Source organism: Aythya fuligula, chromosome 8 (assembly GCF_009819795.1).
Source record: "Aythya fuligula isolate bAytFul2 chromosome 8, bAytFul2.pri, whole genome shotgun sequence".
Classification (NCBI taxonomy): domain Eukaryota; kingdom Metazoa; phylum Chordata; class Aves; order Anseriformes; family Anatidae; genus Aythya; species Aythya fuligula.
In genome coordinates, this window is record NC_045566.1 from 11,964,106 (window position 1) to 11,979,414 (window position 15,309).

General features: G+C 37.3%; 1 protein-coding gene across 2 annotated transcripts in view; it reads right to left on the reverse strand.

The window, feature by feature from the left end:
• PIGK (phosphatidylinositol glycan anchor biosynthesis class K) overlaps nt 1-14,775 on the reverse strand; it is a 73,293-nt gene extending 58,518 nt beyond the window's left edge. For both annotated transcript variants that reach the window (XM_032192701.1, XM_032192702.1), the window contains exons 1-8: nt 14,686-14,775; nt 13,042-13,095; nt 10,631-10,722; nt 7,169-7,304; nt 5,702-5,813; nt 4,852-4,948; nt 4,394-4,511; nt 2,890-3,000 (exon numbers count right to left, since the gene is read on the reverse strand). In XM_032192701.1, coding sequence (XP_032048592.1) covers nt 2,890-3,000; nt 4,394-4,511; nt 4,852-4,948; nt 5,702-5,813; nt 7,169-7,304; nt 10,631-10,722; nt 13,042-13,095; nt 14,686-14,757 — 792 coding nt within the window. In that variant the 5' untranslated portion in view covers nt 14,758-14,775. The remainder of the gene's footprint in view (nt 1-2,889; nt 3,001-4,393; nt 4,512-4,851; nt 4,949-5,701; nt 5,814-7,168; nt 7,305-10,630; nt 10,723-13,041; nt 13,096-14,685) is intronic.
• Between the last annotated feature and the right edge of the window lie 534 nt (nt 14,776-15,309).

A 15,309-nucleotide genomic window follows, 5' to 3' on the forward strand; every position in this document is an offset into this window, starting at 1 on the left:
TGCAAACACTGGCTATATGAAACACATTTCTTAATGTATTGATTTTTACAAATTGTTTAAATAAGTTTCTATTTAATTTAAGCTATACAATTTCCACAAATGGAAACTTTGTTATCTTGACTTTTCTTAACAGTTTTTGTAGCTATTTCATGACAAACGATGTCTCATTTAGAAACGTATTTGAATCTTATTTTAAAAGTTCAAATGTGTGACATTTCAATTTAGTCTTTACTTTTTTGGAATTGCAATCAAACTGAAAATCAGTCATTTAAACAGCTTTATCCTTAGCAACACAGATGGAGCAGGTGGGAAGTAGGTGGTGGAAAGATGTCTCATTCTTTCCTGGAGTGCAATATCCAACACTTAGGTGGATGTGAAGAGAAGCTTTTTTTAAGAGTGGCTGGAGAAAACTACATAGGTGATGCAATGGGCACAGTGTGAAAAAGCAGAGCACTTCTGAAAGAGGAGACATCATACAGAACAAAACTGGACAGCAAATTAAACATTAGCTAATAATTTAAATGTTCTATGAGTGAGCTAGTTAATGAGACACTTAATAAATTATCTTGAGTCTGAAAGTGTTAATTTAAAAAAATCAGACTTGCATAAGCAGCAACTCTTTGTTCTTAATCCAGCACAACACTAATAGTGTATTCCAGTGCCAAAGTATTCCCCATATATCCCTTATAACAAGGTTGCTGAAATACATGCATATTATGACTGAGCACATTATCAACTTGTATCATGGTATATCTGGGTGCATTCTCTTCCCTTCCTGGAAGGAACTGGTTGATGATGTACGATGACTTACATGTTGCAATTTATCAGTCAGGAATAAGTTCCCACAGCTCTTTGTAATTATTTGGCATAAAAAGCAAAACAAAAATACAAGGCAGAATGGTATCTTCTCCAAAGAGCACAAAAGGTAAGATGGTTGATCAGCTAACATGTTTTCTGTGCTGCTGACAATACCTGAACTAATATCTGGCTGACTGGACCAGCAATACCACTTCCCAGATGGCTTCTTATACAATAGAAACAACTGTTCATTTCCGATTTTTATTTTTATTATTATTTTTTTTTTAAGTAAAATTTTTGGTTTACAAAATAAAATTCTAAAATGCTGTTTGAATTAACTGGGTAGAAGCAGATGCACTATGAATGAAAAAAAAAAAAAAAAAAAACAAACACTTGCATATTCTTCTTTAAAACAAATCTTGTTAAAGTTTTCTGTATCTCATGATCAGACAGGTATTAAATTACAAGAACAGAATTTCATTCCCATGGCAATAAAAGAATCTCAAATCTTAGCTACTGAATTGCTTCTGTATCAACATAAAATCTGTCAAGTGTTGCCTGTTTAGAGTGAATTCTACTATAGAGCTCACAGCCAGACTAAGACCAACCTCTGTAGACAGAGGGTAGCATAAAACTTTTGAGCACCTGCTCCGTTTACAAAAATGAATCAAAGACTATGTTCTCTGTCAGTGGTGCTCTTAAATCATTGACATAGCATGTCAAGATTTACAGCTACAAGATACTACAGCATAATATACTATTACAATAAAATTAGTACTGGAACACGCATAAAGGATTAATAAAGTAAAGAAAGGATGGTTCCTTTCCCTTTCTGTGTCATCTCATCATTGTACCTATCTAAATGTTATAAGGAAATTTTCATAAATTTTGTCAGATGTTATCTTGCTCTTAGTTTTTTTTTTCCCTGTCTCAGAAATGAAAACTCCATCTAATAGTTACCTAACATATTATAAACTCCAAACACAGCTAGATTTGTACATATCTTGTTCTGGAATCTAAGTGGAGAAATCAGTCCCTAATTGTTTGAGTACACAGTTAGAATTTTAACTGTTTCTCACCTTATGTCCTGGTTTCAGTTAGGACAGAGTTAATTTTCTTCCTAGTAGCTGGTAGGGTCCTATGTTTTGGCTTAGGATGAGAAGAGTGCTGATAACATGCTGATGTTTTAATTGTTGCAGAGCAGTGCTTACACCAAGCCAAGGATGTTTCAGCTTCTCACTCTGTCCTGCCAATGGGCAGGCTGGGGGTGCAGCAAGAGCTGGGAGGGGACAGATCCAGAACAGCTGAAGCAAACTAGTCGAAGGGGTATTCCATACCATCTGACGTCATGCTGAACAATATATAGGGGTGGCTAGCTGGGATGGGAGGGCTGGACTGCTCGGGGTTAGGCTGGGCATTGGTCAGTGGGTGGTGAGCAATTGCATTGTGCATCACTTGTTTCATACACATTATTATTCTTAGTACTATTATCATTGTTATTGTTCTTATTATTTTCCTGTCTTAATAAACTGTCTTTATGTCAACTCACAGGCTTCACTTTCCAGCTTCTCTCCCCCATCCCAGAGGGGGAGTGGGGAGGGTGAGCGAACGGCTGTGTGGTGTTTAGCTGCTGGCCAGGTTAAACCACAACACCATAGTATGGATGGTTACCTTCCAACATCTGCAAAGTGTCTGTTACGTTAACATTGGTTATCCATTAAGCTGATTTTACGTATCTTAGAAGTTTCCAGCTATCATTTTTCACATGCAAATATGTATTTCATTTTATTAAAATGAGCATTTAATTATTTTTATCCATTTTTCGGTGTTTTTTTTTTTCTTTATTTTTTTTTAATCTAGCTAGTTTTGGTTAATTTTTCCTGTAGCCAACAAACCACTTTCAGGCTGAGGACAAACCTGTAAATGTCACACTACTGTTACATTTAATGGCACAAGGACCCTCCCCACAAAGCCTCCTCTGAGAGAAAGTGAAGGTGAACAGAAAGTATCTGGAAAACATCACGGACAAAATAAATTAGTTTTGAGAACGGAAGTCATTACTGTATTGATAAATGTTGAGATTCTACTTACTAGATCGTTCATATTTGTCTGACTGGCTGGATGAATTTCTTCCAAGAACTCTAGCACATAGAACGTGTATCTGTCCATAAGATGAACGCCAATCCCAAGATCAGGTTGATGCTTAAAAACAACATGCAACAATTACTGGGCATTTGTAGAAGAGAACTTGATATTTGGACAAGGAAACAGAACATAACAGCATGTTACAGAAGTTAACAGTAATTCTTTCTGTTGTTCTTAGGAAAATTAAGCAAAACAAACAACTAGCTGTGAAGAAATATATTGGTGATGAGCTATATAATACAGTTTATCTTCATTTTTCCAGACTATATCTAGTCAAAAAGCTGGAAACTCCCTTCTTCTTAGCACTCCAGTAGACAATTACATACTGCTCCAAGCTTCTTATGTCTTGGAAAACAGAGCTGAGAGACAGTTTATCTTACAGTACTGTGTGGATTCAGGTAGTCCTGACCTGCTGGTTTTGGTCTGGCTTAGATCACTCTCCCATCTTCCTTTTTTAATGTAGGTGGGATACAATGACGGTGAAATATAACGGTGTTTTTTTCATATATTGAGTGTAAAAAACACTAGACTGAGTATTCTCCACGTGTATCTCTCCTCAGTCTTCCCATTAAGATTTTTGCCTGTCCTAGGCAATGTATAAATTGGCCAGGAAGCACAGAACTCCACTGACACCTTCAACTATCAGCAGTGAACTGATGATGATTTCTGGGTTCTCAACATTTCTGTAAACTTTTCCAAGCCCTTCAGAACTTTTTAGAACTGAACTGGAACTGAGCAGGATAGTCTCAGTACAAAATACACAAATAAGAGCAGTAAGAGTTAGTGTAGACTGAATCAACACACAGACAAAGGAAGAGATGAGTCATCTTCTTCCTTATAAGTACAATACATTTTGCATAGTAAATTAAGCTTTTCCGTTGTTTTACATTTATAAAATTTAGTAAGAAATATTTTTGGTATTATCTATTTTTACGGTAAGAAAAGCTGAAAAATAAGACATATATTGGAATCATACAATCACAGAAGATCCTGAGTTGGAAAGGACAAACAAGGATTATTGAATCCAACTCCTGGCTCCACACAAGACCACCCAAAAAAATCAGACCAAAACCAGGTCTGAGTGCTGACCAAGTGCTTCTTGAACTCTGGCAGTCTTGGTGCCATGACCACTTCCCCAGGAAGCCCATTCCAGAGCCTGACCCGCCTCTGAATGAAGAACCTTTTCCTAACATTCAGTCTGAATTTCCCCTGTTGCAGCTTCATGCTGTTCCCTCCATCCAACAGCCTGGTTCTTTGTGCGAACCCACTAAATAAATAGGAAAATACACTTAAGAGTTTTGTCAAAACTGTACATTGTAACTAAATACATTATACATTCAGCAATTGGAAGAGAAATCTTTAGTTAAAAAAAAAATCAATAGGACCTGTGCTTTTAATTCATTCAAGTATTCTGAAAATTGTCTTCAGGATCACAAAAAAACATACTTACTGATAAAGAATCTTCTCCTACTTGGCTGCTAGCCAAGGCCATTATATTAGGTGAATAAAATCGTTCATACATGGATGCTCCTTGACAAGTATCAATAATAAATAACAATTCATTGTACCTGAAAGAAATAGAACAGCCTTCTTACTCATATTCCTTTAGAATGAAATATAAAAGCTTTGCTTTTTGGTTACCAGGATAGCTCCTAGGAACCTAAGGAACAGAAGACTTCACACTGATTGAGTGTAAGATGTGAGTTCAGAAAAAGCAATTCATATGAGCATCTGTAACTGTAGGATGTTAAAAACAAAATTTAGAACTCTTCTTTCTGAATGCAAACTTTCAGGCAATTCTATGGATGACAGATAGCATCACAGATGAAAGGTAAGCAAGGACTACCAGTAAGACTTCAGGCATCTTCATGAAATATAGTATGTAACCGCTGAATAAAAAGTTATTACCTTCTTTTCTGCCACATTTGTTCAAAAGCATCAGCAAGTTCTACATTTGTGATTTCTTCTGAATCTTGAAATTTTAGGAAACCATTTCCACCATGGCCTGGTAGAAAAAACACAAGTCAGGCAAGTATGTAGGTTGAGGAAGATAATCAGTCTAATGTTTTTTCTTAAAATAATTAAATAAAAAATAAAAAGCACAAAACACAATTCTCTTTCTCCAGTGGAACTCCAGCAGAAGAAAATACTAGGACAGTGAGAAGCTTTTAGACTGGCAACTAAATATATAACGAGACAGTACAGAATTTAAGTATCTAAGTATTTATATATATACTTATTATATTATTTTTATATGTATTTATATACATAGGTTTTTATATATGTATACTACCTCTATGTCCTGTACGTTTTTATATATACTATATTTTGTACTGTCTTAGGTTATTGTAGGTTATAAGTACTGTCTTACAGGTTTTCTTAATTAGTATAATGTGATAAGAAAAAAAATGTAATTCTTTTGTTTGTTTGGACTCTTGATTGGATTTCAGGATTTCGTTTACCACTGAGAGGGAAGTATTATGGTCTGAAGTGTCCTAGTTCTGTTCAGATGGATGCCCCATTCCATTCGATAATCTCATCTCTTAATTAACTTAGAGCCTTGGTGTGCTTGTATGAGCTGCTCACAAATGATGAGGAACTGCAGCAGATTTAAAAGGGGAAGCTCAACAGCTAAAAATTCAAGAAAATGATTGAAAGCTCCACTGCCATGGAGAAATAACTTGCAGGCATCTGATCTGAAAAGGTACATTTGTGACTTAACAAAGCCAATAAACAATATACACAAACCTTAAATTACCTGTCATATATATTAGAATATTGCTTCTGTCATCAGAAAGAAGACGTTTAGATCGAGGTGTGCTTGGTGGAATTCTTCCTGTTAATACACGCAAGAAATTTTCCACAGTAACCTATGAATAGAAGCAAAAAGTTATTTTCTGAAGAAAAATACTGATCAGTAGTTCTACATTGGGTTACATTAAATAAATAACGGAACAATAGAACATGTAGTGTGTCTAATAAGATGCAATACTGCATGGTATAAACTGCATCAACAGACATTTTCTGTTCAAGGTTTTACTGCAGTAAGGTTCAGAATTATATAGTACCTTTTATTACATCTCACTAATATCAGCCTCTTGCTTTACTATATCAAATAAAGCTACTACTACTGTAATTTCTAAGTACATTTTTCATCGATCTGAAAACCTTCACTGTGTACCTTTATTCTGGCAAAGCTGTTCATGTACACACAAAGTGCAACATTAGTGTGTGTTACCATGGAAAAATAAAAGTTTAAACTTCCTCTGCAACTCGGGAAAGGAAAAACAAGATCAATTTCAGTTACATAAGTCTTTGAGCATCATCACGATGGTGATTGTAAAACCTCCTATAAAACAGCATTTGCTCTTCATGCAGATGTATACAACTCAAATGTTAGCAACAAAATCATACTCTGGAAAGAACATAATACACATTTCGCTTGCATGCTGTAAGTTTCACAGTGGTGTTAAGTGCTTGCAAGATGAGACATCAACCAGTAATCTACCATTTCTGAAGGAGAAAATTCTGTAACATCCATATATTCCTTGTATACACACAAGGAGTTCCATATATTCTTAATTAGAATAGTTCAGGTGGGAATGACCTACAAAGATCACTTATCCCAACTGCCTAACCACTTCAGGGCTAGCCAGAAGTTAAACAGTATTAACGACGGCATTATCCAAATGGCTCTTGAACACTGGTTGATAGCTTAGGTCATCAAGCACCTTACCTGGAAGTCTGTTCCAGTGTTTGACTACCCTCACAGCATAGAAATTTTTCCTAGTGTTCAGTCTGAACCTCCCCTGGTGCAGCTTTGTCATCGGTTACCATCTTCGCTTACCCTCCTCAGCAAGCTGCAGAGAGCGATAAGGTCACCTCTCAGCCTTCTCTTCTCTAGAGTAGGTAACCCAAGTGTCCTCAGCCTCTCCTTATAGGACATGCCTACCAGCAATTTTACCTGCTTTGTTGTTCTCCTCTGGACACGTTCAAGTATCATATCTTTTTTATACTGTGGAGATTCTGTTCTTTAACCAATACAAATCACGTTTCTGGTATAATAAATTTCAAATACAAAACCCAATGGTGGAGTAGAGGTGTTGACAGTAAAAGCCCAGCCCTTGACTAGTCACATGAATAAAGACTTCTTTCAGACTTTCAGAAGCTTTATAAAGCTTTAAAACAGCAAAAATCGAGACCCAGTAATTTAAAGCACAGTTACCTCATAGCTCCTGTAATCTACTTCCACATCATCTCCATATACATTTAGCTCCATGTTTTTATGACTAAACACAGTAGCTGGTTTGGGATTTCTGGGGTTACATGCCATATCATCTGCCAGCATCAGGACAATGTGACTGTAGAAAACACAAGAAAAACATTTTTGACATTCTTGTTTCACACAAGTCAAAAGGAAATTACAACAAAACCATGCCATGACTAAAACAACAGCTTTCAACATTAAGAAGGTTCCTGACATTGTAAGCGGAACTTTGCTTAGTTACACCTTACATACATCCTTGCTAGTATAATGATACCACACATGGTAATGCAGCTAGCTGATATTTACAGGATTCAGTCAGGCCAAACCTGAATATGCAGGCAGTTAATGCTAACAACTTTACGGTACAGACTTGCCTGGAGCTAGGTGGGCAAAACTCTAGAAAAATCTCCAGATTTTTATAAGAAGTCCCAGCTTGTTTGTGCCCTTTTGGGCAAATTAAAAATATTATGAAAATTGTTTTGTTAATTAAATTTGAGGAGCTCCTAAACATTCCTCAGACTACATCTACATCATACTACATCTGATGTACTACTGCATGATTATCTGTGTTAACCAGGAATTTACCTAAAGAACACATGGGCTGTCACCTAAGAGATGCAGCACTACGGAGAATGTGCCAGAGATGTCTAGAACAAGGGGATGTAATTCTTTTCCTTGGAAAACACTCTTTGATATAGTTTAAGTAATCTTTGTAAGTAAACTTTTAAGTAATCCACAAAGAATGCTGCTAATTCAGACTCTCAGATATGGTTATAAATTAAACTGTGTCCTGCCATTTAAATACTATTCATGTGCCTGTCATCATTCACCTATGTGTCACCTATATGTCTGCATGAGTACTTCATGAGTAATGTTATTCTTTATTAAGTGCTGACATGCTCCACACTGAACACAACAAAAAAAACAGACAGATAATTGCTATCCAAAATAATTCAAGCACTGACACTAAAAAATAATTAAAGTAAATGATTTCACTGGGAATAAAATGCTGGAATAATTATGATGCTGTAACGACAGAAGTCAGAGGAAAACAACCACAGAAGAGAAATAACATTTTTCCCCATGCTTGCACACAAGTACAAAACTATTTTTATTTTAAAAAAATCACTCATTAAACAGGAAATAGTTGGAAGCAACTGTCAAATATGTACCCTACAGGTCTACTGAATATTTAGGTCTAGACCCATTTTTTCATTACATACAGACAAGACGAAAACTAAGCCATAACTAGACCCATGATTTAGCACTCTATTTGCAAGGAATGTGACTATTAAAAAAATAATAATAATAATCACACATCACTCAGTAAAAGCTCTGCATGGTTGTAGTGAAGGCAGGTGAGCACAAACGTACAGAGTTTGAACACCATATGGCATTCTTAAAAGCACATTGTCCACACATTCAGCTTAATAACCTCAGTGCTAACTCACAGCTTAGCTGTTAAACTAATGTAATCATGTATTATATTACTGTTATTCCCATATTGTAAAACTTAAGCTGTGTAATGAACTCAGCAATCAAAAAGATTTTCTCAATTCATTTTGGCTTTCTTATATTCTAGCAAAACTCGTTCTTACAAATTGGAGCATCGTGCCCACATGTCAACAAATCAGAGCAACTTGCAGTCAGAAAACCACAAACCATTTTCCGAATCTGTTCTGTTGTCAGATGACAAATAACTTAAACCACCAGACTGACACAGCTCCATCCAAAAGAAGACTATGGACAAATCCTTTCAAAGAAGCCCACCCAGGAATCACAATAAATGTTTATTTTTAGGATATCGTTAAGACTTAAAAGAAAAAAGGTTATTTTGAATGAAATTTTGCTGCAAAGAAAGTAAACCAGGTAGAGGAAGGAAATAGGAGAAACCCGCTCAAATCCATGTTGAAAAAGATGAAAAAAAGGTAACCCACTCTCTACTATCTCTTTAGGTCTTGTCTAATGTCTTATTCTTGACCTTAGTCTAAAGGATAGCTAGCTTTTTGAGATTCATTTCTGGATCTTTGGATATGAATAACAAACAGACCAGGCACCTGAAAATCAGAAATCTCCAGTTATGCTGTAGTTTTTATAGTATTACTAAAACCACCACCTATTTTTATGGTGAATGTATGTAGATTAAAAAAAAAAAAAAAAAAAAAGCTTTCAGGTTTCAGGTAAGGACAGAAGTAGCAAAAGAATTTCTAAGGTAGCACCTATGGTGTCCGTGCTTCTTCTCTCCTGTATAGCAGGAGAGAAGATATTTCTGAATGAGATGTGCAAAAAAATGCCATACAATGCTTAGGCAGTATGCTTCCTTGGATTTATAGCCCCAAAATTCCTCCACAAATTAGGTTTCAACATCCCATCTTTCAGAAACAGAAAAGTCACTCCCTTATTTTTAAAAATAAAGACAGAAAAAGGGATGACGTTGCCATTGCATCCACAGTTGAGTGGGAGCTGAGTGGGGACTCCAGATGCTACCGTCTTAAACCTGGACAAATAAATGACATACAAACTTAATCCTCATTAAAATATACATTTTGAAATGACGAAGCGGGCCATACATCTTAGGCATATATGCTGGAGAAACTACCAGTGCTCTAAATTAACATTAAAAAATAGGATCACAAGTATTTCTATAGGAGCCCATGGCTACACAAAGCCTATTACTCAATGGATTTTGGTGCTTATAAAGTCTTTTCATTGATTTGATACAAGTAAATTGCATTCCAAAACATCTGGATGGAACTGTGTCAATACCCACTAAAACTTACAGTAGGTACACAATTAAAAAGGCACTTTAGAACAGTTCATTCATCTTCCTAATCTTGTTAAAGAAGGAATATTCTTTTGATCTCTGTGCTACAGAAGCAGTTTGCATGGACAAAGACTCTGGTTTCTTAAAAAATATGCAAAATGGATTTTTCAAGGCTGCTATCAATATATAGGAGCTGCTTTGTTCAAGGCCTTAAGCACAGAGATTCTGTGTAGTATGAGATATGGAAGCCTTGCTATTTTTAGTAGTTATGGTTGCTAACATCTTCACACAGAAAGGAAATTAAAGTATAGCAGAAGCAAGGTTTCAGAGTAGTATTGTCATCAATGAATGCATTTACCAATTTTCACTTTATGCTTTCACCAGTATAGTAAGTGGTACAGTTTAGTGGCCAGATAGCTTTTTTTTTTCCCCCTCTTAAATCTAATTGACACATTCCAACTGGAAGTTTTCTTATATAACTTGTTGCTTTTTCCTTTTGAACACTATTGCTGCACTTTTCAACACACTGCTGTGATCACATCTTTACTTTTATCCTGTTGAACTGGAAAGAAAAATGTATTTTTATACTGCTTCGGAAAATGAAAGAACTTTAACAGCACATTTATAAGGAATTGTATTCACCAAGGTCTCCTCACCTATCAGGTATGCCCAGTCTCTTCACGCTTCTGTATACTGAAAGAGTGTTTGCCACGTGACGGTAATTAAACCAGAATCGAGATGTGCACACCTTTTTAAGGAAAAGAAAAACACAATACGTTAAGTAGCATAAAAATACACAAATTGGCCTGGAATATACATCAGAAGACACTGATTACAGGTATTCCAACAAAGTTATAAATCAGAAAGAACATAGCAACACCAAGAAAGTCATGATATAAGCTATATAAACCTTTGTTGTACCAGAGCAATAAATGCTGAAAATAAGTGTTAAAAAAAATAAATGTTCTTAACATACTGGCTCATGAGAACATTGTCATAAAACCAACTGAGCATAGAAAGTGGCACTTTAGGGAATAATCGAGCAACAGTAAGTGGATAAGCTAAATTTTTCATTTACTTTCTCCATACCCAATGAAAGAAAATTCGAAGGAAGAGTTTTCATCTCAATAGCAAACCCATTTTGGGAGCATTCTTGCATAAAGCATAAGCAAATTCATGCAGAAGCCACACATGAGAAAACACACTAAGGGTGCTTTGCATTTAAGGAGTCAAATACAATAAAGCAAGAGCTAAGTAAGCTCTAACCAAAATCTGAATACAGATTCTCAGAAAATCTCAAAGGAGTTCAGATTCTACTCTTCTAACAGGGCAAAGAGTTGGTGTGAGCCATTCCTGTACTGAAAGTATTCTGTAGGTCAGATATTATTTAATCTGTCCTCCAAAACTTGAAATCAATGAGATTCCAAAATCTTCAGAGGCAATATGCTGTAGTTCTTAATAGCCTCATTGCTGTCGTTGTGTTTAAATTAAGTTCAATACTTCAAATTTGTTCTGCACCAAGGACAGAAACTCCTTTGCAGACAAATTTCTTCAGTTTTACCAGTCGTTCAGACAGATGAAGGAAAAAGCATTGAGACTTGATTTTAAATCCACAAAAATAAAGAAGAAACAAGCATAGCATTTAAGACAGTTTAATTCTTCATCTCTGATTTAAACAGAAACATCTTTTAAGCCAAGTCACATAGAGCAAACTATATAATATCTTTTTCTCTAGTCTTTTATACAAAGAAATGAATAGTAGCTTAAAAATCAAAAATAGTAGTTTATAAATCAAAATAACTTAGTAGCTTATAAATCAAAATTCAGCCTGAAAGGATCCTCAAGTCCCTCCAGGTTGGAATTTCAAAAAGCTTGTGAGCACATTTGCCTTTGAGCAAGGTTCACAGGCCTGAAAGCTAACCCTGGCAAATGTAGCTGTGACTTTTCAAGAAATTGTCCTCTGCCCCTTCCTTTCATTACCTCCCGCACAACACAGCATAAAAAATGCCTACATATTAAATTTGGTTATTCACAGCACATTAATTCACACTACTGACAAGGTGGGTTTGCAGTACAATGTGAGGCCTGAAGTGTTTGATAGCAGTTAAACCCTCTCTACGTTATTGCTTTAAGAAATTAGTAACAATTGTTAAAAAGCTGAATCATGAACTACCCCCCCCCCCCAAAAAAAAAAAAAAAAAAAAAAAGCAGCTTAGAATCTGTTGAAGACTGAAATTACGGTTCTTGGACAGAATTTTCCACTTTCTTTGTGTTTTTAACTGTACTAACTACAGCACCTATTTGTTAAAAATATTAAAATAGTACTTGATGTTTTAATGGTTTCCAGTTTCTACACTGCAGACTACATAAATTATTTGTTCTAATTTGATCCGTTACTATTCACTTTCATTTTATATTGCTACATTTTAGTATCTGGAAAACAAACATCTGCTACTGAGTAATCATAACAGTGTTCTGAGACAAATTAGTCATTAGGACCCAAATTGTGATTAAGAACCAATTGTGTAGCATGATTCAAAGCTAATAAAAGATTCGTGGCAATGAAAAAAATTAAGATAAGAACAGTTGATCTAAACATTATGTAAATTACAAATTTATTTCATCCTAAACCTGTTATCACAAGTTAACAGATTGAGTAAGAATACATAAATCAGAAATAAATGATACCTGCCTGGTCAAAGAGATACACTTTTCTGATATAATAATTACACTTCTGTTCAACATGCACTGTGATAATTTAACCATTTTAATGCTGTTAGAACTTTTGCTTTATGAAACCTACCACGTATCTATACATTCTGATTGCTTGATATTAAATTGCAATGAAAATCTAATTTTAATATTAATAATATTTTTTAATATTAAAAATAATTTTGTTATTATTAATTAATAAATTTGCAGGGCTTACTTCAAATTTATTCATTTCCAATCCCTTCTCCTTCTGTTTCTTTCAAATAAACAAAATTCTTGAGCAATTGTTGCACTAATGGCATATGACGAAAAATTGTAAACTTTATTTGAAGAATACAACCTGGACCGCACTTACCAAAACTGCCCAGTTATTTGTATGTCCGCTTCTGAAGAACTGTTCCGCTTGATCCTTATAGACAGAGAAAATATTAGATGTTTTTCAATAGAAATAAAGCAATAACTGATCATATTTTTGTTTCCATAAAACAAACCACGTTCAATGCATGTTTGCATTTACCACACCTAACACTGAATAAACCTTAGAAAACATTCAAGAATAACAATTTTTCTTATTCCATGTTGCATATTTTATCTAAGTTAGCTCTAACAAATCTTTCCTTGAAACTTGCTAAATGAAAAAGATCCATTAGTCACTTTCAAGTTAGTTAAAAAGCCCACGCATCTCTATTCCAGAGTACACTCCAAAGTGCAATGATTTATTAACCTACAATTTCTTCCTTAATGAGAGAAGGGGCTTGGATGAATTTCTATTTTCACTGTTCCTCCTGCCTTTCCAGCAGCAGAGAAGCTAATCTAGAACTTTAACTCATTTTAAGTCCATGCTTCAAAATAAAGAGCTAGAACAATACCAACCATTTCTATATAGATTCCAACATGCTTTGCAGAGGACAGGGCCCTTGTTTTAAACAGACTGCGTATATCAGCATATTTAAAGAGGCTAAGGTTTTCCAGCAGTCACAGAAAGAGTCAGGCACAAGACAGAAATCCAGACTCCTGATGCTTAATTTGACTGGTTTACTTCTCTGAGGAGTACCAGCCTGATGCCTTACACAAAACGCAGTCATAGAAAAGTGTGTTAAAACATATGCAAGGGTACTATACTTCAAGCAGTTAAAAATCTGCAGTTTCCAAATACTGAAGGTGTTTCTATTGTTTACTTCTTGCCCTACCAGTAATTATTTTCAAGTACAACCTTTTGTGTTTTTTTTTGTTTTGTTTTTTGTTTTTTTTTAATAAAGCAGAATCCAAGTGCAAACAACCCAGGTGCAGCATGTGTGCTATGCGAGAAAAAAAAAAAATATATATATATACATATATACATACATACATAGTTACTGAAGTATGGAATTCACACTTGGGGGGGGGGGGGGGGGGGGGGGGGAGGGAGGGGAAGCATTAGCTTCTTCGGTTTATAAAATGGAAACACCTGCCAGAGCTGCGCACAGCAATCACGGCCAGGTGAGGCCTGGCGCCCAGCCACCTGTGGAAGCCCACAACTCCCCACTCCCTTTGCACCTCCATTTTCCCTCACACAACTCAGCCAGCAAGCGGCTGTAGAGGCCAAACAGATCACCGCCTACCGAGAGCTGTGTGGCACTGCCAAAGCAAGATGTTTCAGAAGCAGATATATTACAAGGGGGGGGGGCTGTCTTTAACTTTACACACTCTGAACAAGTTGCACGTGCCTGACGTGCAGCCGGCGCTTCTGGGATGTGCTGCATTAGTTTATAAAACCCTAATTCCGCGGCGGGACGCTCAGCCCAGCCCCTTTGCCCACAGCCCTCCCGGCCCTTCCCCGAGCGCCACCAGCGGCCCGGGGCGGCTTCAGCGGGGCGGGCTCTGCCTGCGGCGGGGCGGAGATAGGGGGAAACAGCAGCAGCAGCAGCATGGCAGCGGCGGGGAGGCTGCAGCGCCGTCTGCCCTCCCTCTGTTTCTTTGTCTCTCCTCACCAGCCGCTCTCCCCCTGCAGCCCCCGTACCTGGACGCCGCTGGCGAGCGCCGCGCCGCAGCAGCCCAGGAGCAGGGCCACGGCCGGCAGCGCGGCCGCCATCTTACCCCGCCCGGCTCCGGGAAGCGACCGCTGCGCATGCACGGGGCGGGGAGAGGTGCTCGGGGCTGCCTCGGCCCGGGGTAACGCCGAGGCCCGCTCTGTGCCGGCGGCGTAGCTTTTAGGAGCTGAATAAAGCATGAGTTGTCCCCTTGCTCAGTCTCCTTATGTCGTTTTGTTGTTTTTTTTTGTTGTTGTTTTTTTGTTTGTTTGTTTGTTTGTTTTTTTCAATAGAGCTGGGGCAGTAGTGGTAGCAGATCTCACCAGTGCTGTGAGGGGAGGTGTTAGAGCCCTGTGATGCAGCGCAGCCCTAGCCAGACCTTGGCCATCCCATAGGCAGGCTGAGCTGGTGGTAGAAAACGTGGTGGCCTCATGTCCCACGTTAAGCTGGGGAGGCTCCTAGGGGTGCAGCACCAGCAGCACCTCTCAGCCTCGTACCAGAAATGTCCTCAAATCTCTGGCCTTTGTGAGAGGCACTGCGAGGACAGAGTGTGGGTGGGGTTGGCAAGGTGGCCTTAGGCCCTGGTGGCTGCAGGGCAGCAAGCGAAAGGGGTC